A 27,126-nucleotide genomic window follows, 5' to 3' on the forward strand; every position below is an offset into this window, starting at 1 on the left:
TGGAGAGAAAAACCAGAGGACCCAGAGAAAAATCCACGCAACCACGGGGAGAATATGCAAACTCCAAATATACAGGCACATGTCCACCATGTAATAACGCTGTAGTTTACATTGTTGTCTGCATTACCCTATAAATACATTTTCGCGATCCAAAAATGACGCATAAGATGCCTGAGCATCTGTCTGCTTAAGTGAGCATAAGATGGTGTCCATCTTTCTCAGCAGCCCTCAGTCAGTAATGCAAATTCCACATTTCCATGAAGAGGTAGCGAGCGGCTCACCAATGTTTAAATTCTCACAAAGTAGTATGAATTTTATTCATGCTGAAGGGATACGTTGTCATCCCGCAACTAGAGTTTTAACTCAAAATTTTTTAAAAGTCTATTTCAACTCTAAATTGAAAACTAATTTCCTTATAACTGTTTTTGTGTTTAGTTTGTTGTCCTTCCCCTGCACCTGCGATGAGCATGGTTGGCTACATATAGTGCGAAAAAAGTTCAACTTACATCCATGTATAGCTGTTAGATTCTTGGGAGCTGCAATTACACTTCACTAGCTATGAGCGATGTAGACGCACACACAGATAATCATAACTGAGAGTAGAAAACAAAACCATGTTGAAAAACTCACACGATTGAAAGAAAAAACACAAAATTCAAATAGATCTTTAAAAATCTAGAATCAGTGCAAAAGAGACATTACTTTTACACTCGCATTCATACAGTTTTGGTAATATTTTAAAATATTTCCAATGACAGACTGCAGAGGAATATGTTCTTAATATAGTGAAGATTGTTCCTTTTGAGAATATTTAAATAAAAAGCGGATTTTGTTTGATTTAGTTTTAAAATTTCCATATTTTAATTATCAAGAGTTTAACTATGACGTTATCAGAGTCAATGGTGGCAGCAAAGTATTGGAGATTTCTTTGAAGCTTTCGTGACTGCAGGAATCCATACTCTTTGGTTCTTTCGGTAAAGTCACGTAGGTATAAAATAAAATAAATCACGACGTTTCGGGCGCAACACAAGCGTCCATCACCAGGCGCCTGAAACGTCGTGATTTATTTTATTTTATACCTACGTGACTTTACCGAAAGAACCAAAGAGTATTGGAGATTGCATTACAGAGAAACTTATAACAACTGAGGGTTATTGTTGTCTACAGGGAAATGTTTCCGCACTGATTACAGAACTCACCACAATGGGCAAGGCCATTGACATAAAGGTGAAATCAAATGGTCACATGGCAGGCCAGGCCTCCACATCACCATCATCAAATATAGGCAAGGAATAATTCATAATCGAGGTTTAGGTTATGCCATGTCGTGATCTAGATTTTTTTTCTTTGGGAATCCCTCCACCACCCAAAACTATCAAATTAAACTGTCATGTGCACGAGAACAAATCTCACAATCAAATTTAGCAAAGAGATACGACATTTCGCTTGGAACTGTGTCAAGCATCCTCAGGTCACGAAATATACGTGTGAGGTAGTCATGAAAGTTAACAAGGAGTACTTAAATACAAGCATTTATTACTTCAGCAAGGCAATCCCAGTTTGGTGCTGGGAAAGTTACGGACAAAGCACGCTGGGACAGCGGCTGAATGCATGGGCATGAATCCGCGGCGGGCACCAGTGGATGTGGCGTAGCAGTGAGGTGTGCGCCGCCGCAGGCGTGGCCGGGTCTGGCGCTGCGATGTCGCGACGCGTGTATGTCATCACGCCTCCCTGCTCGTACGGCCCTGGGCGGGGACGGGCGACATGCGCACGGTGTTACAGGAACGGCTCCCACGGCGCAGGCTACGGCCGCTGCTTTTAACAGGAATGCTTTTTGTACGCATGAAGTATATCGATACAGAAGCACGTTGAGACGCCCAGAGGGGTGGACACTGAAACGGGTTGGGGTTTGGAGAAAACTAATCTAGGAGCGAATGAAAGATAAGAATGAAGTACAGGACAAGTGGAAGGAACTACCAGCGTTAACCGTCATAAGGAAAGAGTCCCAGACGCAGATGTTGGTGGCACTGGCAGAAAGGGAGTGACCTCCAACTGTATAGAGGTTGCGTGAAGGTTCAGGAAGATGGCCTTGGTTGGTAGAGCCGAGAAAATGAACAAGTGAGCGGCTAGAGATGAGAAGAGAAAGGCAGGTGTGTGGCCAAGTCGACGATGGATTTGAGAACATTGAGCTGATCCTGACATTGATCTCAGAATGACGAGAGTAAAGTAAAGGCATCTGAGTGGGTGATGTGGTCTCCTTTTACAGGAGTGGTGAAAAGTCTGACAGAGGTGTTTTGTACGATAAAGAGAATCGGGGAGGCCATACAAAAGGGATTTGGGAAGACCACAAAAGGATAATGCCTCAGACTCCCTATCAGCAAGATTTAAAAATTCTTTATTTAGAGCTGTTTTTTGTGTTTAGTTTGTTGTCCTTCACCAACACCTCCTATAGCACGGTTGGCTACATACGGTGCGAAAGAGGTTCAACATACAACAATTACATGCAAAGTTATGTGGTAAGCGGTAAAAAAGTTTTTTTAGAGATTACTCCTCACAATGGAGAAATGTAGAGACCGAGTGCTGCGCTGTTCATCGGAGAGCATTACCTCGCTCTTTGCAGTCGGAAGGAGGGAACACTCCAGATGCCGAGAGATAGAGCAGCAGTGCCGAGTCAGGCGGCAACTCCTGCAACGCATAAGCAGACAGCACGGCCACATGCAAACCACAAACACACGTCCCTCGGAGAGCGCCGCCACTTACCAACCACCACTGGTGTGCATCAACACAAGCCACGCGTGGCACAATACTGCAGTAAACACCACGCCACCACCACCACTGCCCATGCAACACGTGTGGCTAGTGGTGTGAGCATAAGATTTTATCTTGGGAGCACATATACGTACACATACATCAGAACTGCTGGCTGTCTCTGAGCTGTGCCACAGGGCAGCTAACACACACACACACACACCGACGCACCCTGAAGGCGGTGGCCACAAACGTGTAGAGCTGGCTGAAGGTGGGCTTGTACAGCAGGTACTTGTGGGGGTTTTCTCTACGACGCTCCGGAGGCTCCTGGGCGCACAAAGAGACACAGCACTTACCAAACATGGCCATTTGATTTAGTCAATGCAGCACACGCAGGTGTGGTACGTGCGGTCAGCACGACTATCTCAATGCTGTTAGCGGGCATCTATGAAGGCCCGCACATCACACAAGGTACGAGCAACATCCCTAGTGGCAATGTTACTCGTATCAGGCAGATGTTTAAGGCTGAGTCGACCTAGGGGAGGTCCAGGGCCGGTTCAGAAATTAGTTACTGGCGTTAGTAGTCATGAGCGGGAATCTAACTCAGGTCGCCGTGTTTTTAGCGCAGTGCACTAACCGCTGCAATACTTGCCTTGCAGCACCAACGTTTCTTACTCACATCCCTCAGCTGCTCCCTGTCATTCTTCTATCCTCTGCAAACCTAATACAGAACGGCCAGTCAAAGTCCACACAGGTGGTGGAATGAAGGTGAATTTAAAATCCAGATCCAGAAAGCCCACGTACAATTCTGCCAGTCCGCCCTACCGCAAACCAAATCAGATTTTGACTCTTACGGACGACGTGATGGTGCACTCCTGTGGTGCCCTGCAGACATTACACCTCTCTCTTCCTTATGGACGTGAACTGAGCAGCAACTACGAATCCATATCTCTAGAGTTGTGAATCCAGCTGCTGCTGGCTGCCGCCTTCAAAGCGCAGTGAACTTGGATCCCGCTCGTGCCCTCGGTGACCACCCGCGGTGGTGGACACGAGGCCGCGTCACGGTGCGTCCCAGCCACGTTGAAGTCGTCGCGTTACTTTCCACACATAAACTGTTCACACTCTGTGATAAGAGCCCACGTTTTCATCAAACTAATTGGAACAAATGTAGTGATGTTAAATGGATCACTACGGTGTGTAGTGCCAAGTGCTGTTGAAACAGGCGCAGAGGCAAACACACCATGCAGAACCACTCAGTGGGCCACTAGGGGCATGGTACTGGGTGCTCGCAGAAGGAAGCCTGATGAGTCCTACCGACAGAGTAGGGGATTGCAGCATCCACCAGCGCCACAGGGAATTACCACAGAGTGGATCACTGGAAGAGTGTGGTGGGGGGCGGCTGGTGGTAGGGGCCATGTGAAGATGAGTCACCCCGGCACTGGGTTAAGCACGTGATGGGCCGGGGTGAGTAATGTGGGCCAAAGGTGAACGAGGGGGCACGGGGGGAGTGGCTGAGAACGTCGAGAGAGTTCCCGAAAGAGGCGTGGTTAAGGGCGGAGCCAGAGAGGGAACAGGTGCGGTGTAGCCTGGAACCGTCGGGAATATTCTGGACGTAGGGCGCGGCCGAGGGTGGAGCCAGGCTGTGCCGAGAGATAAAAGGGAAGCCCTGATCACAGATCCGGGCTGTCTGCAGGTGAAGTGGAAACCAAGTGCTACGTCTACGTCTTCATCCCCGTCTTCGACATCGTGGGTCAGGCAGCACGTTGGCTGCTCTGATCCGATTATAGTTATCCCATATGCAAGAGAAATAGGTGTATTGGGGTCCTATGCGTAACAAGAGTGAGAAAAGGTGTATTTAGTCCCGTGTGTAACAGTGTTGCGTAAAGTGTAGAATAAACGTTGTTGCCTCCTAAATAGTGTCTCTGAATGACTCGCTACTGGAAGAAGAGTGGTACTGTGCATGTTAGCGTCTCTATCTAGCACCAGAGTGTGTATGGCATAGAAGCGGCCCTAAGCGGGCATGCTTCTGGTGACTGCCAGAAAGAGGGCACTTCAGGACATCACAGTCTGGGTGAACCCGAGAGGCCAAGTGACCAGGAGAGGGTAGCGAGGGGGGCCAAGGGGTGGCGAGAGGGACACATGACATAAGGCCCAGAACCTTCTAGTAGGATCTAGAAGGGGGCGTGGCCTAGGGCGGAGCCAGGCCACGCTCAGGGGCATAAAAAGAAAGTCCCGAGCGCCGATCCGGGCTGTCTTTTGGAATCAACCCGCCGTGCTATGTCTCTTCGGTCGTCACTCTTCGGTCATTACGCTCGGGTTTGTGGGTCAGACAGTGCGTCACTGACTGACCCGGTTATCTAGTTACGCCGTTGTGGTCTAAGTTACTTGTGGTGGTCACCACCTACGTCGTTATCCCGTACGTTTATGCAGTTACCCTGTTGGGGTGTTAGATTAAACATGTTGCCTCAAGTGTGTGTCTCCATGGAACCCACTACACAAGTACCAAATTAGTCTGGAGAGGAAGAAGGGGTGTCGCACCTGGGGCCTGGCTGGAGGGGTCCTATCTGCCGGGGCTACGTGGCCTCGGGGTGTTCGCTCCAGGGCCTGCAGCATGCGGAACATGTCCAGCGTCAGTTCGCTAAACTTCACCTGCAGCCACACGACACACGGCACGCAAGCCCTTCAGTCCTGACAAGCAGTGCAAATCTGATAAACTACGGTGACATGGCCGAGCGGTAGCACGTTCACCGCTTGTTGCGTGGATGTTAAAGATCCCGAGACGTCATTCGAATAAGAGTGAACCGGTGCATGCCAATTTCATGGTTCAAATTTGCCAGATTTGAAAGATTACACCGCATGTTACTTAATTGGGAAACAAATCGCAATCGTCACTAATTTCAGCGAAAAGCCGGCAGGGCCATCCCGAAAGAAAAAAGAATCTTGAAACTCAGTGAGGATTTCCTGGGTGAACAAGGGTACGAATAATAATAAATAATAATGATGAACACCTCCCCATTGCTCAGGTGAGTATTAAATACCAAACCGGATCGGGGAGCGATGGAAAAAGTCGACCCCGTCAGACATCCAACCTCTAACCTGCTCAGCGCAGTTGCCGACCAGGATGGCGTCGGCGAGGGCGAGAGGGGTGGGCACCAGGAGGCCGTGCGGCAGGGCAAGCGCCTCACTGGGCGCCAGCCGGCACGTCGCCACGGCTATAGGGCCTCCCTCACCCAAAAACTGCCATGGATCGGCCTAGAGTGGCGTTGGGGAAAGTGCAGTTAATGGGACAGAGATTTCCACTGTGTCGGCTTTCATGGTCGTGTTGCATCGAGGGAGAAAGTAAGCTGCTCAAGAAGGTCCAGTCACGTGGAGTGAAACATCAGACATCGTATCGAGCAACATGTGGTACGACCATAAAACACACCGGGAATAAAAACGGGGATTCATTTTCATCAATAACTTATCTGTAAGTTCATGGATCAATTAAATACAATGCTGATTATGTCCTTACTCCATTATTCATCATAGATGAGTTTTATGGGTGGCGAAGTATAGTCAACAAATCCACTCTATTAACTGTAAGCATCTTCTTGGTTCTTTCGGTAAAGTCACGTAGAAGGGAAGTAATAAAATAATAAAAATAAAACATAATAAAATAATTCTCACGATGTTTCGGCCACAACACAAGCAGCCGTCCTCAGGTGAAGACCAGGTCTGTCGAGGCGACAGCGTCTAAATGAAACACCACCACGCTTGGAGCGTCTATTTAAGCTGGGTTGGGAGGGGGGAAAATACGCCTTGACAAAAGAATCTGCAGGAATGCGACTAGTGCTACTTGTGAAATGCGTAGGAGGTGGGCGGGGGGTTTTCAAAGTCATATTATGCCCATGCATTATGCAGGATTAGCAGCATCAAAGGGAGGGGGTAGGGGTAGCATTAATAAAGGGAAGGAATGTTAATAGTATGTAGCTGCAGTAACTAAACAACCACGTAAAAAGCTAAAGTATAAACTACATAGTATCATCAGCATGCTAAATATACTCTCAATAAGCTGAGCTACTAACCGTAAGTAATACATTACAATTCTAGGTCGCAAAAAATATAATATGCTTCCAGCTAAACTTTTTAAACTTTTTCCTTACATCACACGGGTCTATCCCGTACTATATGCTGCCATAGACAAACCCAACATTAAATTGTATACTGTATTACTATACACTACCCTATGTCTTAGAACAGGGGTCCTCAAACTTTTTAAACAGGGGGCCAGTTCACTGTCCCTCAGACCGTTGGAGGGCCGGACTATAGTTTAAAAAAACTATGAACAAATTCCTATGCACACTGCATATATCTTATTTTGAAGTGAAGAAACAAAACGGGAACAAATACAATATTTAAAATGAAGAACAAGTAAAGTTAATTATTCTTTGGTTCTTTCGGTTAAGTCACGTATAAAGATAAAATAATAAATTAAATAATAGCATACTACGACGTTTCGATTGCAACACAAGCAATCATCATCAGGTATAAAAGAAATAGCAAACAAATATCTAACCAGAAAACTATAGACAGACACACAAGCAGACAGACATCACAAAGACACACAGAGAGAGAACACGTATCGGCAGAAAGAGAGAGGTCGTTTCTGTGACGAGGCCTTAAATATAGAGAGGGGGCGGTATTTCAATGGGAACTATAGGCCTGCTTTTGGCTAATGAGATGGTCAATGTCCGGTTCCATATTTGTCACTGCTAGTCGTAAGAAGTGATGCAAGTGTGCATCCGTTAGTCTAGATCTGGTTTGAGATTTCAAATGTTTCATTCTGGAAAAAGTCTGTTCACAGACATAAGTGCTGCCAAAGATGGTTGCCATTTTGAGTGCATGGTTCCTGAGATGAGGATATGTCTTCTTGGTTCTTTCGGTAAAGTCACGTAGAAGGGAAGTAATAAAATAATAAAAATAAAACAAAATAAAATGAAATAATTCTCACGACGTTTCGGCTACAACGCAAGCAGCCGTCTTCAGGTGAAGAATGAGACACTACCAAGCTAGGAGCTTATATATAAACTGGGTTGGAGGTGGAAGAGCGCCTTAACAAAAAAGAATGTGCATATGAAGAGGAATTTAGCATATTCATGGAAAATGCGTAGGAGGTGGGCGGGGGGGGGGGGTTTCAAAGGCATATTATGCCCATGCATTATGCAGGATCAACAGCACCAAGGGGGGGTGCAGGGAGTAGCATTAACAAAGGAAAGGAATGTTATTGATATGTAGCTGCAGTTACTAAACAACCACGTAGAAAACTAAAGTATAAACTACATAAAAAACTAAAGTATAAACTGCATAGCACCATCAGTATACTTACTATACTCTACAATAAGCTGAGTTACTAACAGCAAGTAATACATTACAATTCTACGTCGTAAAAATTATATAATATGCTTCCATCTAAACTTTATTCTCTTACATCACACGAGCATATACCGTACTATATACTGCCATAGATAAACCCAACATTAAATTATATACTGTATTACTATAAACCACCCTATACCTTATACATTTCAACATAACACTATGTATTATTCTACCCACCCTAATGTGTATCGAAATGGTTTATTACGTCCTTCCAATGATTGCTAAGCCAGAATCCATCTTCTCGGTTAAAATTGTCTCTGTGTTTGTATATGTGGATCGCCTCATGAACAAATCTCTCATGATAGCCAGATGGCTTGCAGAGAACTTCTGTCTTGGAGAAGTCAATGTCATGTGAGCCCACTGAGTTGTAACAGTGATCTGCCACGGCTGAGGTGTTTGTCCTACCGTGTTTCAGGTCAGCTTTATGTTCACGGATGCGGTCCGAGACATGTCGTTTGGTTTCCCCAATGTAACTGCTACCACAGAGGCAACTTAGTTTGTAGACACCAGGGTACTGTATGTCTGGAACCACATCTTTTACAGACGGTACCAGATCACGGATTTTATGTACTGTATTGAATCGGACCTGGATCTTGTGTTTAATCAGGATTTTGGAGATCTTTTTTGTGACCCCAGCAATGTAGGGTAAGGTGATGGTCTTGAAAGGCTCAACAGGATCCTTCTTGATGGTTGGAGTGATGGCTTTGCGGATTGTGTAGTCGGAGTAACCATTAGCCTTAAGAGCTTGGCGTACGTGTTTGAGTTCACTGGAAATGTGTTCATGGTCGGAGACGCATTGGGCTCTATGATATAGAGTCTTGATGAGAGAATTCTTCTGGGATGGATGGTGGTGGGAATCCGGTTTTAGATAAGCATCCGTATGGGTGGTTTTCCTGTAGACAGAGTGGCTCATTGAACCATCAGGTCTCCTTTTGATTAGGACATCCAAAAAGGGTAGCTTGCCATCATTTTCGACTTCCATGGTGAATCTGATGGCTGGGTGTATGGAATTGATGTGGTCGAGAAATTGGTCTAGAGCAGGCCGGCCATGTGGCCAGATGACAAAAGTGTCGTCTACGTACCTCTTCCATAAGGTCGGACGTAGAGTGGCAGTCTGGATGGCGTCCGTCTCAAATTTCTCCATGAAGATGTTGGCTACAACCGGAGATAGGGGGGAGCCCATTGGGGTGCCCTCAATTTGCTTGTAGAAAGTTTCATTCCAAGTGAAGTATGTATTGGTTAAGCAGTGTCTCACCAGGGGGGGTACCCCAGCATTCAGTCCTTGATGAACCAAGTCTTCAATGATTGCGATGGTGTCAGGTACAGGAACCTTGGTGAATAAGGAAACCACATCAAAACTGACAAGCAGGTCGTCTGGGGACAGGGCAATCCCCTTGATTGTCGATACCAGGTCAGTAGAGTTTAGTACTGCAGAGGTGGTTTTTCCAGTGAAAGGCCGTAGAATTTCAGACAAAAAACGAGCCAATTTATAGGTGGGGGAGTTGATAGTAGAAACAATGGGACGAAGAGGTGTATCTTCTTTATGTATCTTTGGCAAGCCGTATAATCTTGAGGATATGTCTCAGAGGGGAGAGATGCATAGAAATTATGAAGGCTGCTTGACTTGAATGCGTCTTTCAGAGAGTCACAATTCTGCAGTTCAGCCAGTTCCATTTGGTAAATTGTATCCACATTTTCAATGTCAATAGAAAATGGGTTACGGAAAAGCTGTATGTCCTGTTCATGGAGATGAAGCTCTTTAAATCTAAATTGGAACTCCTTTTGCAATTTTTCCAGTGAATCCACACATGTTTTGTTTGGGAATGCAACCAATGTTTTTTCCGCTAACAGATTTTGAGTTGTGGGGAGATGGCAGAAGTTTTCCTCCTTCACTTGTTTGATGAGGAGGCCTAATTTTACTTCAAATGCTTTGACATGTGATTGCATATCACAGATGAGCTTCCCCTTTCCTTGAAGCTGCACATTGAAACTGTTGAGTAGCTCTGTTACATCTGTCAGAAAGGCAAGGTGCTATTTCCATTCTGCATCATTGAGCTCTGGTACTTCTTTGTTTTTTGAAAGCAGAAAAGCTGTAATTTGTGGAAGTAAGTCATAGAAACGTTTCAAAACTCTCCCTCGACTCAGCCAACGGACTTATGTGTGGTACAGAACATCTTCATAGTCAACATTTAGCTCAGACAGAAATTCCTGAAATTGTCTGTGGTTTAGTGCATGAGCTCTAATGAAGTTAACACAAGATACCACAATTTTCATAACAGAGTCCCACTTCAGTGATTTACTACACAGCGTTTGTTGGTGGATGAGGCAGTGTATGGCTATTGGATGAGAATGGTTATGTTTGTCCATCTCTTGGTTAATGCGAGCAATTACTCCTTTCTTAGACCCCACCATGCTAGGAGCACCATCAGTTGTCACACTGACTAGTTTAGCCCAGTTCAGCTCCAAACCATTCAGTTTGGCAAACCTTTTCATAGATATCCTCTCCTGTAGTTGTTCCTTTGATGCTTTGCAGTGCAGCAAGCTCTTCTGTGACTTCGAAATAGTCATTCGTCCCACGAATAAAAATTAGAAGTTGTGCAGAATCACGAACATCATTGCTTTCGTCGAGTGCCAAGAAAAAATAGGAAAGTTTTTTTGTGGAGTTTTGCAAATGCTGATGCAAATTGTCTCCCATTTCTTCAATCCTCCGTGTAATTGTAGGTCCTGAAAGACTCACTGTACTAAAACAGGACCCTGCGGGGTGGGCTGGTAGGAATAATACTTAGTACCGGTACAGGGATATCGACCGGGTATAGAGGAGTTAAAGAAAAAATTACTGTATTCTAGTGTAACGTTAATTAAAAGTCTTTGTTTTGACAAGAAACGCTGTGAGATTTAAAGACTCGTAGTCTTTCATTTCCAAACGATCACATCTGAGATTAATTGACCACCACCTTCTGCACTAGGCCTCGCGAAGCCTCCCGCTCTAGGCCTCGCGAAGCCTGCCGCACTAGGCCTCACGAAGCCTTCTCTGCAGTAGACTTAGCGAAGCCTTCTGCACTAGGCCTCGCGAAGCCTCTGCAGTAGGCCTCGCGAAGCCTTCCCTGCAGTAGGCCTCGCGAAGCCTTCTCTGCAGTAGGCCTCGCGATGCCTTTTCTGCAGTAGGCCTCGCAAAGCCTGCCGCACTAGGCCTCGCGAAGCCTGCCACACTAGGCCTCGCGCCGTGCTTTTCGTGCACAAATAAGGCGATTAAATGTATCTCGTCTCTGTGTTAATAAATGTATCTTGTCTCTGTGTTAAAAAAACGTGCTGTGTTTCAGTAAAGTAAATTTGAAGCGAAGTTTAAAGTTTCGCCGTGAGGCGCCGGAAGTGACGGCCATCTTGTTTAGTTCACAGATCGCAGGGGGAGCGGGCGGCCATCTTGTCGGACAGACGGACGGACGGACACATTAATCTATTGGTGGTCTGGTCCACTTCGTTCCTACCAGTATAAATCGGCCTTCTCTGGACACATCTCTTTGGCAACAGAAAGAAGGCATTCTTTAACAAATTCTCCCTCCACGAATGGTCTGCCAGTGCACGCTATTAGCTTGGCAACTTGAAAACTTGCTCGCAGTGATGAAATATTTAGCTGCTTCTGCTTCACAAAAGTATTTTGCTGAGTTGTTAATGTATTTTTCAGTTTTAATATTTTATCTTTTCTCACTTCTCCGACCAAACAATCATATTTTTCTTTATGTTGAGTTTCATAGTGTCGACGTAAATTGTATTCTTTGAACACAGACACTATATTCTGGCATATCAGACACACAGCTCTTTCCTTGTACTGCATGAAAAAGTAATCATAAGTCCACTGTTCTTTGAATATCCTACACTCCGAGTAAATGTTTCTCTTTCTTGACATCATTGTTTCCTAGGGAGTCAAAATTGCTATTAGTAAAATACCAATATATATATACAGCGCTACAAAAACAATATACCAGAAATAACTTTGCCCACACAGAGACATACAGACTGCACTGCCCATCAATGCAGTCTGATTGGGGGAACTCCGCTTTTACCCCAGGCTCACACTGGTGCGGGTGCCATTAAAAAGTTAATTACACCTGCAGTTTTGTTCACAGATCGCAGTGCGATCTGCGAACTCGCATAGGAATCTGATCGCATGGGGGAGAAGACCCATGCGATCCGGTTCCACTGCAGGAAAAAAGAAGGCACATGTGCCTTTTTTCTTCCGAATCTAATGCAAGTTCAGCCATACAAGCATATGGCTGAACTCGCACTGCTCAGAGATCGTAACAGTATGAACCGGGGCTTACACAACATACAACATATAACCTCATACAACGGAATAGCAATCAGAATATAAATGCACTTACTGTCATTTAAATTGGGTTTCCTACTCCTTGGCTGTCTGTCACTGACCAGCACGGGAAAACAGCAGGCATCCCCTCCAGAGATCAGATATCACTCTGTTATTACCCCTCTATCATTTACTCAGTGGTGCGTGTGCTGGGGATCTACATCTACATCCCCAGGACACAGGAATATAACTGGGAGTGGAGCCGAGGGGCAAGTGAGGGAGCTGAGGGAGGGAGAGCCAGTCAAGCGCAGCCAGGGGAGGGCTGGCAGCCTTAGGCCTGGGGGGCAAGTCCAGTCAATTGGCCCATTGAACCATTCACCAGCGCAGCCCAATGAGTGCCCACCGCCGCAGCTCAATCAGTGCCCACCGCCGCAGCTCAATCAGTGCTCACCAGCGCTGCCAAATCAGTGCTCGCCACCGCAGCCCAATCAGTGCCCATCACCGCAGCCCAATGAGTGCTCACCAGCGCAGCCCAATTAGTGCTCACCAGCGCAGCCCAATTAGTGCTCACAAGCGCAGCCCAATTAGTGACCATGGGCCGGATAAATGCCCTCGGCGGGCCGCATGTGGCCCGCGGGCCGTAGTTTGAGGACCCCTGTCTTAGAATAATACATAGTGTAATATTACATTATGTATTATTCTACCCACCCAACTGTATACCACACTGCTGTATATTCACTATACAATTACGATACTATATATTACCTTATACATTGTATTAAACATTACACTTTAATACTATTTATTATTATACAATATGCTATACACTATACCATTGACCGTCGCGTGAAAGGTACTAAGAGGAAGCAGCGGAGCAAAGAATCCATTCCCTGCGAAGAATACAAGATATATAGTCCATGTCAGTGAGTGGAACGCGGTCTGAAAGTCACCGTAAACGTGGACACAATCAGTTAAGATCCGAAATGGTTTATTACGTCCTTCCAATGATTGCTAAGCCGGAATCCATCTTCTCGGTTGAAATTGTCTCTGTGTTTGTATATGTGGATCACCTCATGCACGAATTCTTCTTCCCACCACCATCCATCCCAGAAGAATTCCCTCATCAAGACTCTATACCATAGAACCCAATGCATTTCCGACCAGGAACACATTGCCAGTGAACTCAAACACGTACGCCAAGCTCTTAAGGCTAATGGTTACTCCGACTACACAATCCGCAAAGCCATCGCTCCAACCATCAAGAAGGATCCTGTTGAGGAGCCTCTCAAGACCATCACCTTACCCTACATTGCTGGGGTCACAAAAAAGATCTCCAAAATCCTGATTAAACACAAGATCCAGGTCCGATTCAACACAGTACATAAAATCCGTGATCTGGTCCCGTCTGTAAAAGATGTGGTTCCAGACATACAGTACCCTGGCGTCTACAAACTAAGTTGCCTCTGTGGTAGCAGTTACATTGGAGAAACCAAACGACATGTCTCGGACCGCATCCGTGAACATAAAGCAGACTTGAAACACGGTAGGACAAACACCTCAGCCGTGGCAGATCACTGTTACAATTCAGTGGGTTCACATGATATTGACTTCTCCAAGACAGAGGTTCTCTGCAAGCCATCTGGCTACCATGAGAGATTCGTTCATGAGGCAATCCACATATACAAACACAGAGACAATTTCAACCGAGAAGATGGATTCCGGCTTAGCAATCATTGGAAGGACGTAATAAACCATTTCGGATCTTAACTGATTGTGTCCACGTTTACGGTGACTTTCAGACCGCGTTCCACTCACTGACATGGACTATATATCTTGTATTCTTCGCAGGGAATAGATTCTTTGCTCCGCTGCAAGCTTCCTATCACCACTCTCCCATTGACATATTTCATTGCTTCCTCTTAGTACCTTTCACGCGACGGTCAAGGGTATAGTGTATAGCATATTTTATAATAATAAATAGTATTAAAGTGTAATGTTTAATACAATATATAAGGTAATATATAGTATCGTAATTGTATAGTGAATATACAGCAGTGTGGTATACAGTTGGGTGGGTAGAATAATACATAGTGTAATATTACACTATGTATTATTCTAAGACATAGGGTAGTGTATAGTAATACAGTATACAATTTAATGTTGGGTTTGTCTATGGCAGCATATAGTACGGGATAGACCCGTGTGATGTAAGGAAAAAGTTTAAAAAGTTTAGCTGGAAGCCTATTATATTTTTTGCGACCTAGAATTGTAATGTATTACTTACGGTTAGTAGCTCAGCTTATTGAGAGTATATTTAGTATGCTGATGATACTATGTAGTTTATACTTTAGCTTTTTACATGGTTGTTTAGTTACTGCAGCTACATACTATTAACATTCCTTCCCTTTATTAATGCTACCCCTGCCCCCTCCCTTTGATGCTGAAAATCCTGCATAATGCATGGGCATAATATGACTTTGAAAACCCCCCGCCCACCTCCTATGCATTTCACAAGTAGCACTAGTCGCATTCCTGCATTTCCCATAAATATGCTAAATTCCTCTTGATATGCAGATTCTTTTGTCAAGGCGCATTTTCCCCCCCTCCCAACCCAGCTTAAATAGACGCTCCAAGCGTGGTGGTGTTTCATTTAGACGCTGTCGCCTCGACAGACCTGGTCTTCACCTGAGGACGGCTGCTTGTGTTGTGGCCGAAACGTCGTGAGAATTATTTTATTATGTTTTATTTTTATTATTTTATTACTTCCCTTCTACGTGACTTTACCGAAAGAACCAAGAAGATAAATCCCTAGAGTCACGAAAGCTTTAAATCGAAATTTAACTGTAAGCAGCTTATACGCCGACTGCACACAGCGCCAGTACGTACGTCTACGAACGCCTGTATCTCCTGCAGAACCATCCTCCACTCCTGTTCATCGCCACCGTGCTGTCTGCTGTACGCTCCCACCTCATTGGTCAACTCCTGCGAACACACAACGCTTCATTAAATGCAGAAGAGCAGTGTATATACAACATATCCATTTGCGTCTTTGAGGGGAACATAAGTAACAAAATAAACGTGCGGATAGTACGCCTCCTTCAAATTTATATCTCGCCGCATACAAAATACAGTCGTCCCTCGGTTAACAGTGACATCAGTGAAAGTTTTTTGGTTAACGTTTCACCTCTCATAGTGCATAGTTTTGACTAATGTTAAAAGTGAGATTCGGTACATAAACGTTATGCACGCGGGTGCCAATTTCGACCAGTACGTAAGTGGGTTGCGCCATGCCCTCAGCCAATCAGTGACGTCCATTTATGAGTGCATAGACCTAGACTGGCTTTGTTTACATTATATTTTCTGTTTTGGCAGCAGAAACAGCTATCTTGCAAACTCATGCAATCCTATATTCGATTAACAGCAGTAATTCGTGGAACGGATTAAAAACGTCAATCGAGGGACTACTGTATGAGCATTTTTAGACATCACATTAGCCAACATGGCCAGTCAAGCCCATTTGAACCAATGCTGGTGAACTGCTAGATATTCAGAAGCAAGGACCCTCTCTGTTCGAAGTCGGTCCAGTCAGGCCAGTCGGTCCTAGGTCCAAGTCGATCAGCACATAAGTGGGTTGAATCCACCTGTCACCGCTGATCGAAGATGCCGGTAGCTCTCTCACCGTGACCAGGTCGCGCACCACATGGTACTTGTGAAGCAGCAGCGACACGACCACGAAGCGCGCGACGTAGCGCAGCTTCTTCACGCACAGGTCCGGACTGCGTTCCACACATCAGCGCAGCCACCGACACAACACAGCACGCACACACGGAACGTCATCCACTGTGTCCGTAAAGGGCCTCCTCATACAGGTTCCAACACATCACAGTCTCATTTCACTGCAGAAGAAAATGAGTTCAAAGGTTCAGTCATCATCAGTTCATCAAACCCTACTCAATAATGTTTTATATTTGTGCCAGTTTTTTTACCTAAATATATTGTGACTCACGTGATGGAAGATGAAGACATTTCCATTAATATCTCTCAGAAAACAGTACTTCACCCTATGTTATAAGAGCACCTCGGAAGGTGACAAATAAGGCTAAGATTTTGTCACCGAAGTCATGGTGGTCACGCATATCGTGAATTAGAATAAAGTCTAAAGTTAAATCTTGGCAATGGCTGTTGCACCACATTAGATGAGGTCCATAACATTTATTTTGGGTTCGATCGCGTAAATATAAATGTGTTGTTAAACCCGGCACCACCCGATACAGCCAATTAGTAAGGTTTGTTACGTAAATAGAACATTCCAATTCGTTACACATACAGCACACCAGTGTGTTGGAGAGCAAATCCACAACATTTACAATCTGAGTACGACGTTTTCCCAGTATTTACAACTAGCTTCATCAGGCGACAGCCAGATTTGTGGAGAAATCTTCCTGTTTCATTCCTTAAATAGATGGATAGATGTGATGACGTCAATTTTGAGCCCTTCTTGTAAAAAGGGGAAGGGATTAATGAATGCATACAAATTACAATGGGTATCCATTGCCGGTTGGGTTTTTCATAGGGTAATCAACGTACATTGTGCATGCACATTGTTCTTGTACCTCCTGTCGTTTGGTGCAATAAAATAGCAGTACCAGTTATTGTCTGTGTAGTGGTGGTATTGACGTGCGCCGACTGTGACAGTGATGGATCACGGGGCGGCGCGGGGTGCGGGGTTGGGCACGCGTTGTGGGCGTGGTGTGGACGCGCGCGCCGGGAGTGACAGATGACGAGGCGGCGCGGAGTGAGTGGTGAGGCACGATGAGATGTGGGAAAAGAGGATCGTAGCCAGCGCCCGGCGATTGGTCGAATAAGTGGGTGCTCGCAGCGACGTCCGCAGGTGGGGTATAAAGGGGGACGCGCGAGAGCACTCGGGGAGAGTTACCCAGTTGAAGACCCGAAGACGGAGCTGAAGACCTAGTGAAGCCGAGTAGCTCAGTGGCGTTAGTCGCCGAGTAGCTAAGTGGATGTTGGTCATCCGAGTAGCTCAGTGGCGTTAGTCGCCGAGTAGCTAAGTGGATGTTGGTCATCCGAGTAGCTCAGTGGGCGTTAGTCGCCAAGTAGCTAAGTGGGTGTTTGTCACCCGAGTACTAAGTGGATGTTGGTCATCCGAGTAGCTCAGTGGCGTTAGTCGCCAAGTAGCTAAGAGGATGTTGGTCATCCGAGTAGCTCAGTGGGCGTTAGTCGCCAAGTAGCTAAGTGGGTGTTTGTCACCCGAGTACTAAGTGGATGTTGGTCATCCGAGTAACTCAGTGGGCGTTAGTCGCCAAGTAGCTAAGTGGGTGTTTGTCACCCGAGTACTAAGTGGATGTTGGTCATCCGAGTAGCTCAGTGGGCGTTAGTCGCCAAGTAGCTAAGTGGGTGTTTGTCACCCGAGATACAAAGTAGGTGTTAGTCACCTGTAACCAAGTTTGATAAAATAAAGAGTGTGTTACCCGTGAAGTCGTCTCCCGTGGAGTTACTACATTACAACTGGCGTCAGAAGTAAACCTGTCTTCAAGAAGTATGGACACAAGGAAGACTACCCGTACCCACGAGCGAGGTCGGGATGACGACGGCGTACCGGGGACACCGACCTCGGGAGTAGAGGACGAGGAGTTGCCGCCGATGCAGCACTTCGCGGTGATGGCCGACGCTCCGCTTGCCTCCGACACCGGCCTCCAGGACGCGCACGCCCGCTTGGCGGAGTTGCTACTCGCCGCCGCCGCTGTCTTGGCCGACATCTCCGTTCCGGCGAGCGGAAAAACGGCTGCGGGGGTCGTGGAGGAAGCGACGGTGGAGGATTCCCGCCAAAGGGCGCTTCGCGCCAAAAGCCTGGAAGTTGCCGCCGTTTTTGGGGGGCCGCCACCGATTGGCGGGAAAGACGGACGCCATGTGGCCGGACACCTCCGCGCAGCGCAGCCCACGTCATCGGCGCGCGCCGGAGCCCTCCATTTTGCGCCTGACAACCGAGCCGACATTTTACACAACTCCAGCGGAGCGCGGGAAAATCTCTCCGACGTCGACGACGATCGGGTCCTCCAACAAAGATTGCCCGCGCTGTCGGCGTTCAAGGCGGATGGGGGCGACTGGGGAGCCTTCCAACGAAGGTTCCTCGCTCATCAGGAGATGTCGGGGTGGTCCGACACCACTGCCCTGCGTGCGTTGCCAGCGATGCTTGACGACGACGCGCTTGCAGCCTTCACATCTGCTGCAAGGTCGTCCCGCTCTACGCTCCAGGCCGCACTACACCTGATGGCGAAGGTGTTCGGGCCGCCCTCCACGTGCCGCCACCAGTTCTACGATCGGCGGAAGGTGGCTGGGGAAACGACGCTAGCCTACCGCACGGCACTGCTCGCCTTGGCGGACGCGGCTTTTCCCCGCATGGATAAGGAGGGGAAGGACGCCATGGCGACGGAGCAGCTGCTGGTGTTGGCCCACGAGTTGGGGGTCCCCATCAACGTGGCAGACGAGATGGAGATCTGCTCCCTGGCGATCGCCACGAGCATTCACGCGTACGAGGTCCTCAAACGCAAGCCGGGGGTCGTCTGCAAATGGCCGGGGAATGCGGCACTGGCCGCCACGATCGCCGAACCTCAGCCAGCTGCGGTGCAGGAGCGGGGCTTCGCTGCATCGTGTCCGGGGGAGTGGAGAACGGGAGGTCGTTCGCCCACACGTTCGCCCCGCAAGCTGGAGCAACCGAAACCTACGACGTCCGTCGTCTGCTACAACTGCGGCCTTCGGGGTCACGTCGCAGCCGGGTGCCGGGCCCCGCGTCCGCGCGCCGCAGGACCACGTCGGGACGACGACCAGGGCCACAAGTCATCCCAACAAAACCCGGCAAGTCGCGGCACCTCACACGTTCGGTCCACAAACACGGCACATTCGGGTCGCCGCTTCGCGGTGGGGGGTTCGCGGCTGGGTGCCGGGGGTTCAATTCGGCGAGGGGGGTCCGTACGCGGCCCGCAAGCAGTCGAGTGGTCCGAATTGGCCCACAGGATCGTGGCTGCGTCAGCCGGGTCGTCCGTGGTAACGGGGTTCATTGACGGGGTTGAGGTCCGGGTGCTTGTTGACACGGGTGCGTCGGCCACCATCATCTCGGACCTTATTTATAACATTCTTCCCGTCCAAAGTAGACCCCTTCTGCCAGTAGACGTGCCATTTTATGCGGCGAATGGGGGATCCCTGGGGATCATCGGCCAGATTCGGGCGACTATTTGCATTGGGGACATTAAATTAGCGGGCCCTATTTTTGTATCATCATCGCTGGCCGTTCCCTGTTTGCTAGGTACGGACTTTTTGTCAAAAATGCCCATCAAAATTCTTATTGATCAGGCCTGCATAGAGCTTCCGTCAGGTCGGCGGGTTGCCTTCTTGTCGAGCCCTATCAAAGTGCGCACGGTTTGTGCGACGGTGCAGGCGCTGGCGACTCACACTGTACGGGTACCCCCGGGATCGCAAATGTTAGTACCCCTTCGGTTCAGGAAGCCACTCGAGGTGGGTGCGGAGGCACAGGGGGTGCTGTTGGGGCCGTCAAACAGGGCCAGTAAGGGCCTCGACTTAGCGGTTGCTCAAACCGTGGTGAGAGGGGACAGTGAGCCGTTCGTAATGGTCCTGAATACGGGGTCGCGGCCGGCCGTAATTGCGCAGGGAACGGTGCTGGCTCACGCCGCGCCGCTGCCCGTTGAGGAACGGCTCGTGGCTCAAGCAGATTTTACTGTCGAGTCGCATCCTCAAAGTGATGAGGGGACTGAGTGGTTGGACTCGCTGTGTGCGGGTTCTGCTAACTTGTCCGGGGTGCAATTGGGAGCATTGAGGGGTTTGCTCATCGAGTTTGCTGACGTGTTCAGCAAACATAAGTACGATATCGGCTGCACTGACCTGTTGCGCCACCACATAGCTACAGGGGACGCGGCCCCTATTCGTCAGAATCCCTTCCGGCTCAGCCCGGCCGAGAAGGAACATGTGCAATCGGCGGTTAATGATATGTTGGCGGCCGATATCATTTCGCCCTCTTCTAGTCCGTGGGGTGCTCCTATTGTCCTAGTAAAGAAACAGGACGGGTCCTTGCGGTTTTGTGTCGATTTCCGCCGCTTAAACAAAATCTCGATGGCGGATGCGTATCCGCTCCCCAGGATGGATGAGTCGCTGGATGCCTTGGCGGGAGCGCAGTTTTTTTCCACACTCGATCTGCTTTCTGGATTTTGGCAATTGCCACTCGATAACGAGTCTAAACCTAAAACTGCTTTCCGGACACCTGGGGGCCTTTTTGAATTCAACCGTTTGCCCATGGGCTTACATTCCGCTCCCGCCACGTTCCAGAGACTCATGGAATTGGTTTTGTCGGGCCTCCAATGGGATACCTGTTTGATTTATCTTGACGATATTATCGTCTTTAGTCGGACTTTCGAGGAGCACCTCCAGCGACTGAGAGCGGTGTTCCTCAGGATGCGTTCCGCTAAGCTAAAATTTAAACCGGCTAAATGTTTTCTGCTTCGGGAATCGGTCAGGTATTTGGGCCATATCGTGAGTCGTTCAGGGATCTCGACGGACCCTGCTAAGACGCATTGCGTCAGCTCATGGCCAACGCCAACCTCGGTCACGGAGGTTCGTAGTTTCATTGGTTTTGCCTCCTATTACCGTCGTTTTGTCAAGCAATTTGCCACCATAGCCAAGCCCCTGCACGCTTTGACGGCTAAGGGTGTGAGGTTTCACTGGGGGGCAGAGGAGGAGGATGCGTTCTGCTCCCTCCGTGACGCTTTGGTGCAGGCTCCCCCCTTGTGTTACCCCGATTTCACACAACCGTTTTTGCTTGACACGGACGCCAGCAATACGGGTATCGGGGGGGTGCTCTCACAGTTGGTCGGGGGGGTTGAACGGGTGGTCGCCTACGGTAGTAGGGTTCTTTCCCCCGCAGAACAACGCTATTGCGTAACTCGTCGTGAATTGTTAGCCATTGTGTTTTTTACACAGCAATTCAGGCCGTATCTTTACGGCCGTCATTTTACGGTCCGGACGGACCATGCGGCTCTACAATACGCTATGCGCGTGGCGCAGCCATCGGGCCAATTGTCCCGATGGTTGGAGGTCCTTCAAGACTACCAATTCACGACGATTTACCGCAAGGGGTTGCGGCACTCAAACGCGGACGCCTTGTCGCGGTTGCCGCCGTGCACGGACTGCACATGTTTGTTGGGATCAGCGCGGTGCAAACCCCCGGTCGCCGGCACCCCGGGAGTTGCGCTCGCCGCCACTGACACCCCGGGAGAGGACGCCCCCACGGGGAGGGATTCGCTGTTGTCGTTGCCCCTCATTGAGTGGGGCCGCCTCCAGATGTCCGACAGCTCCCTACTTACGCTGCGTCGGAAAGTTGGCGCTCCCGAACAAGGGGAGGCGCGGGTCGGGTCCTGGGTGTGCAGACAGGGCCTGTTGATGAGGTGGGACAACATGTCCCGGCGTCACGTGCTCGTTGTGCCTGTTGCTATGCGGGGTAGGGTTGTTCTGGCAGCTCATGAACGGCTCATGCATCTGGGTTTTCACAAAACGCTCGCCCTAATCCAGCGAGACTATTATTGGCCGGGGATGGGTAACGACGTGGCGAATATTCTTAAGGGATGCGTAGGGTGCGCCAAAAGGAAACCGCCACCATTGGCAGCTAATCCACCGCTGCAATCCATTCAGGTTTCGCGTATAAACGAATTGGTAGCGTTGGACATCTTGGGGCCCTTTCCGGTTACACCAAGGGGAAATAGGTTCCTGCTGGTTGGCGTGGAATACTTCACCCGATGGCCTATGGCATGGCCGCTCGCCAACCAGTCGGCTGCGGCGGTGGCGGACGCCTTTGTCCAGGGTTATGTGTTGGACAAGGGCGCCCCCGAACGCTTGCTGACGGATCAAGGGAAGAATTTTTCGAGCGTTTTGTTGCGCGAGGTGTGCGACCTGTTGGGTACAAAGAAAGTGCGTACTTCCCCCTACCACCCGCAGACTGACGGGATGGTTGAGCGTCTGAACAGAACGATTACGTCTATGTTGTGCCAACAGGTCTGCGACGATCAGGTTGATTGGGACTTACAGGTGCCGGGGGTACTCGCGGCCTATCGAATGGCCCCTCATGCGGCGACAAGGTTTTCCCCATTTTTTCTTATGTATGGGCGGGAGGCCGATCCGGCCATGGACGTCCAACTGGGGATTTCCCAGCCACGTGCAAAATCTAAATTGGCAGACCACATCAAATTTAATATCGCCAAATTGACTGAAGCGCGGGAGGGGGCAAGGTTGAATTCGCGGTCGCGGCAAATTGCAAACGAGAAATTGCATGAGCGGAGGGTGCATACGCATGATTGGAAACCAGGCGATAAGGCCTGGCTGCATTGTCCACATGCACCGTTGGCTACGTCCCCCAAGTTGTTGAGACCTTGGAGGGGACCGGTGGAAATTGTGCGGGTTGCACGGCCCCAGAGTATACAGATTAAATGGGGGAAACGCCGTTGGTATGTGCACCCCTCCCGACTGAAGCCCTATGCGGCACCGTGTGACCCCGTTCTGTGCCGTGACGACCGGGCGTGTGATGTGACCGTCGACTCGGGGAGGGAGGTGTCGCAGGCTGATCCTCACGTGTCTCCACCTGACCCACCCCCAGGTGCCTCGGGCTTGACGGCTGCTGACCGTCGAGAGCCTGAACCCCGGGGCACGCACGAGTCCTCGATGCCTGGCCGATGTCTTCCTGAACCGCCGGCACCACCGGACGTTCAACCGCGTCTGGTGCCGTACGACGGACCGGCAAGGCGGACTCGGGCTAGGTCTCAACAATTTTCATGAGGACGGTTTTTTTGTGCTCTACACCGAGCTCGCCCGGTGTTCCCCTCTGCCGGGGTAATGTCCCGTTGTAGGGACGCTCGGAAGAAAAGGGGACACTGCACGAGTCGAAAGAAAAAAAAAATTTTTCCATTTATTTTTTTTGTATACACATTGCTATTGTCACTCGCCGGTTTGTATATATTGTTCTATTGTCGCGGTGGCATTGGTTGAGGGTTGCGGATGGTGGTGTTCGCGTCGTGTTGTGTTGTTAGCTTAGTTGTTGTTCTTGTTGTTGTGTTGTGTTACGGGGCACACAGGGAGGGTTTGTATATTTTTGTAGCAGCCGGGGCGGCTGCGAGCTATGTGGTAGGGGGTGATGTAGTGGTGGTATTGACGTGCGCCGACTGTGACAGTGATGGATCACGGGGCGGCGCGGGGTGCGGGGTTGGGCACGCGTTGTGGGCGTGGTGTGGACGCGCGCGCCGGGAGTGACAGATGACGAGGCGGCGCGGAGTGAGTGGTGAGGCACGATGAGATGTGGGAAAAGAGGATCGTAGCCAGCGCCCGGCGATTGGTCGAATAAGTGGGTGCTCGCAGCGACGTCCGCAGGTGGGGTATAAAGGGGGACGCGCGAGAGCACTCGGGGAGAGTTACCCAGTTGAAGACCCGAAGACGGAGCTGAAGACCTAGTGAAGCCGAGTAGCTCAGTGGCGTTAGTCGCCGAGTAGCTAAGTGGATGTTGGTCATCCGAGTAGCTCAGTGGCGTTAGTCGCCGAGTAGCTAAGTGGATGTTGGTCATCCGAGTAGCTCAGTGGGCGTTAGTCGCCAAGTAGCTAAGTGGGTGTTTGTCACCCGAGTACTAAGTGGATGTTGGTCATCCGAGTAGCTCAGTGGCGTTAGTCGCCAAGTAGCTAAGAGGATGTTGGTCATCCGAGTAGCTCAGTGGGCGTTAGTCGCCAAGTAGCTAAGTGGGTGTTTGTCACCCGAGTACTAAGTGGATGTTGGTCATCCGAGTAACTCAGTGGGCGTTAGTCGCCAAGTAGCTAAGTGGGTGTTTGTCACCCGAGTACTAAGTGGATGTTGGTCATCCGAGTAGCTCAGTGGGCGTTAGTCGCCAAGTAGCTAAGTGGGTGTTTGTCACCCGAGATACAAAGTAGGTGTTAGTCACCTGTAACCAAGTTTGATAAAATAAAGAGTGTGTTACCCGTGAAGTCGTCTCCCGTGGAGTTACTACATTACATCTGCGAACAGCTAATTTATGTATGGTGACCTGAATAGGCATGCATTTAAACAATGTATTATTTGATGATTCGCTTCGAAGCAGCACGAAACCTGTAGCTATCTGAACGGTTAGGTGCTTCCAGGGTTGGGGGACAAACCGGCCAAAGCAAACATGAGTAATCAACCGGCGGAGATGCAGACATACGCACATATACAGAGGTGGAGACAGACAAGCTGAGACACGGGCACAGCCCCAGGCCCCCGTCAGCCCTCACCGTGTGTCTGTGTCAGCGCTGTTGTAGTAACCGCGCTGTCTGATCGCCGAGTAGAAGGAGAAGGCCTCGTTCAGGTACCCGGTCTCAGACGTTCGCAGGCTGCAGGCAGAGCGGGCACCACTAAAATACACGCCGCACTGCATCACAACACCGCTCAAGGCAGGATCAAAAACTCAGCTAGGAGCTCACTGAAATACGTTTGGTTTTATCTGGTGTATGGTTTATCAAAAATTACACTAAATTTATGTACAAGTAAGAGTCATTATGTAATATCCAAAATTTTCCAAAGCTCCGAAAGGTTGCAATAATGAAAACCCAACAGTAAGACAACACAGAAATAATGCTGGTGTCATGTCAAGAGGCCTCTCTCGCTACAACCACTAGGCTACAGTCAATGCTAAGTGAAGAGTGGCTTACCCCAAGCAAAGAATTTGACTGGGAACAACAAATACTCGCTACAAGAACGTCTCACATGAAACCATGGCCTTCGAGACTGATGCGGCAATGCTAACGCAGTCACCAACAATAACAATTTCTGTGTTGTTATTATTAATGCAATATGAGTATTAATGATTCTGCTGAGTGGCATGGTGGTAATGCATTTGACTCATTATCATAAAACAGTTTCACATTCAAATTCCTGTCATGGGTCACTAAAATGAGCACCAATTTGTGGGGAGTAAACAGTGGCTGCCCTAAATTTTACCCATAGGCTTTGCGAGCAATATTATGATTTAATATTGACAATTGGGTCAAATCGCCACATGAGCAAACCGTGTGTGTCGTACACCCTCCTCTACCCGACACAGCCAGTTAATAAAGTTGTTACGTGATGAACAATCGTGCCAATGTATGCCTGCTTCAGCACCACTGGCGTGTTGTTGGGGAGAATTGTTAAATGTTGTGAGATCGCTCTCCAACATACTTGTGTGCTGAAGCATTAAAACATTGCCAGGTTTGTTCATCACGTGACAAGTTGATTAATTTGCTGGGTCGGGTGGATAGGGGTTAAAAAAACTAATTTATCATGAATCAGTGGCTGCCCTACAAGGTGGCTGGTTCATGTTTTAACACTGTGGAATGTCCACCACTGGCTTAGGAACACCGTGGGAGATGGGCATAACCCCTGAGCTTATTTGAGTCTACGGAAACTTAACTGGCATTTAATAGAATGTAGTTAAGATCCTATTTGGTCACCTCAATGCATTCTGTTGACTGTGATCCTTTCCCCAAGCATCATGGTGAAGAAGAGGAGTTTTACGATAGCTAACAAGTGAGTTTTTCAGATGCCAAACCTAAAAATGCCCTTGACAGATAAATACCGTAAAAACGTTTCACCGTCACATTTGAGAAAAATGCTACTAAGCGCCAAGTTAAATGGTCATAAAGTGAGCAGTGCGGTGCAGCATGGTTACTAGTAGTGATAGTAGAGCTGCCCGATCTTGGAAGCAATCTCCCCAATCTGCCATCGCTTCAGGCCAAACCGTGCATCCAACAACTGTCTGCACACACACATGCGGACAGGTAAACATACATGCATGCACAGTCATAGCCTTCGCAGACAATTGGAGCAAGTGCTCTTAGTGAGCACCTATGAAGGTCGGAATGGCACATGGGGAAGTGGGTAGCCAGTACATTTTACCAGGGACTCATTTGAGGCCGAGTCCACCTAGGGGAGCCCCAGGACCAGTTAAAATAATCATTACTGGTGTTAAACGTGAGCGGGAATCTAACTCGTGTTGCCGGATTCATAGTGCAGCGTGCTAACCATGAACCTACCGCTCCCCATACATGCCCACACACATAAATACGCATAGGCACGACATTACGTCAATCCAAAGCAACGCACAACTCACAGAAGCACAGTGACCCTGAGCCGCTGGCAGAAAGTTCATATTCCTATGACAGTGGACAGGCTGTCCACACTACAACCACTGATGCCGGTTGTGTATGGGCTCTCACCTGGCCACAAATGGGATCAGTTTACCCCAAACGAAATTTTACCCTGCAGTTATCCAAATGTGAGTCGAGCATTCTATACAATGCTGTGTATATATATGTGTATATATATATTTTAAAAATATCCAGTATTATTTCGTTATTCGTGAGGGATATGTTCCGGGATGTTCTTGAATAGCAAATTTCATGGAAAATTATATTGGCCTACAAAAACATTTAAATGCATTACCTAACATAAATATGTAAATAAGCTTTTAAATCCACACACAAATTATTATCACATACACAATAAAAATTGGTGATAATAAACATAAAGTAAATAAAAATGTATATTCAAGTATAAAATAATAGTATATAAATGAACTTACCTGATCT

General features: G+C 48.3%; 1 protein-coding gene across 10 annotated transcripts in view; it reads right to left on the bottom strand.

Moving 5' to 3' along the window:
* SCAI (suppressor of cancer cell invasion) overlaps positions 1 to 27,126 on the bottom strand; it is a 53,901-nt gene that overhangs the window by 18,398 nt on the left and 8,377 nt on the right. For 7 of the 10 annotated variants that reach the window (XM_078608837.1, XM_078608836.1, XM_078608833.1 and 4 more), the window contains exons 4-12: positions 26,208 to 26,294; positions 24,793 to 24,912; positions 16,149 to 16,245; positions 15,356 to 15,451; positions 5,845 to 6,000; positions 5,287 to 5,397; positions 2,980 to 3,075; positions 2,607 to 2,685; positions 1,637 to 1,745 (exon numbers count right to left, since the gene is read on the bottom strand). In XM_078608837.1, coding sequence (XP_078464963.1) covers positions 1,637 to 1,745; positions 2,607 to 2,685; positions 2,980 to 3,075; positions 5,287 to 5,397; positions 5,845 to 6,000; positions 15,356 to 15,451; positions 16,149 to 16,245; positions 24,793 to 24,912; positions 26,208 to 26,294 — 951 coding nt within the window. The remainder of the gene's footprint in view (positions 1 to 1,636; positions 1,746 to 2,606; positions 2,686 to 2,979; positions 3,076 to 5,286; positions 5,398 to 5,844; positions 6,001 to 15,355; positions 15,452 to 16,148; positions 16,246 to 24,792; positions 24,913 to 26,207; positions 26,295 to 27,126) is intronic. The other 3 variants (XM_078608838.1, XM_078608839.1, XM_078608840.1) reach the window with 3 other exon arrangements.

Source organism: Lampetra planeri, chromosome 30 (genome assembly GCF_965212315.1).
Source record: "Lampetra planeri chromosome 30, kcLamPlan1.2.h2, whole genome shotgun sequence".
Classification (NCBI taxonomy): Eukaryota; Metazoa; Chordata; class Hyperoartia; order Petromyzontiformes; family Petromyzontidae; genus Lampetra; species Lampetra planeri.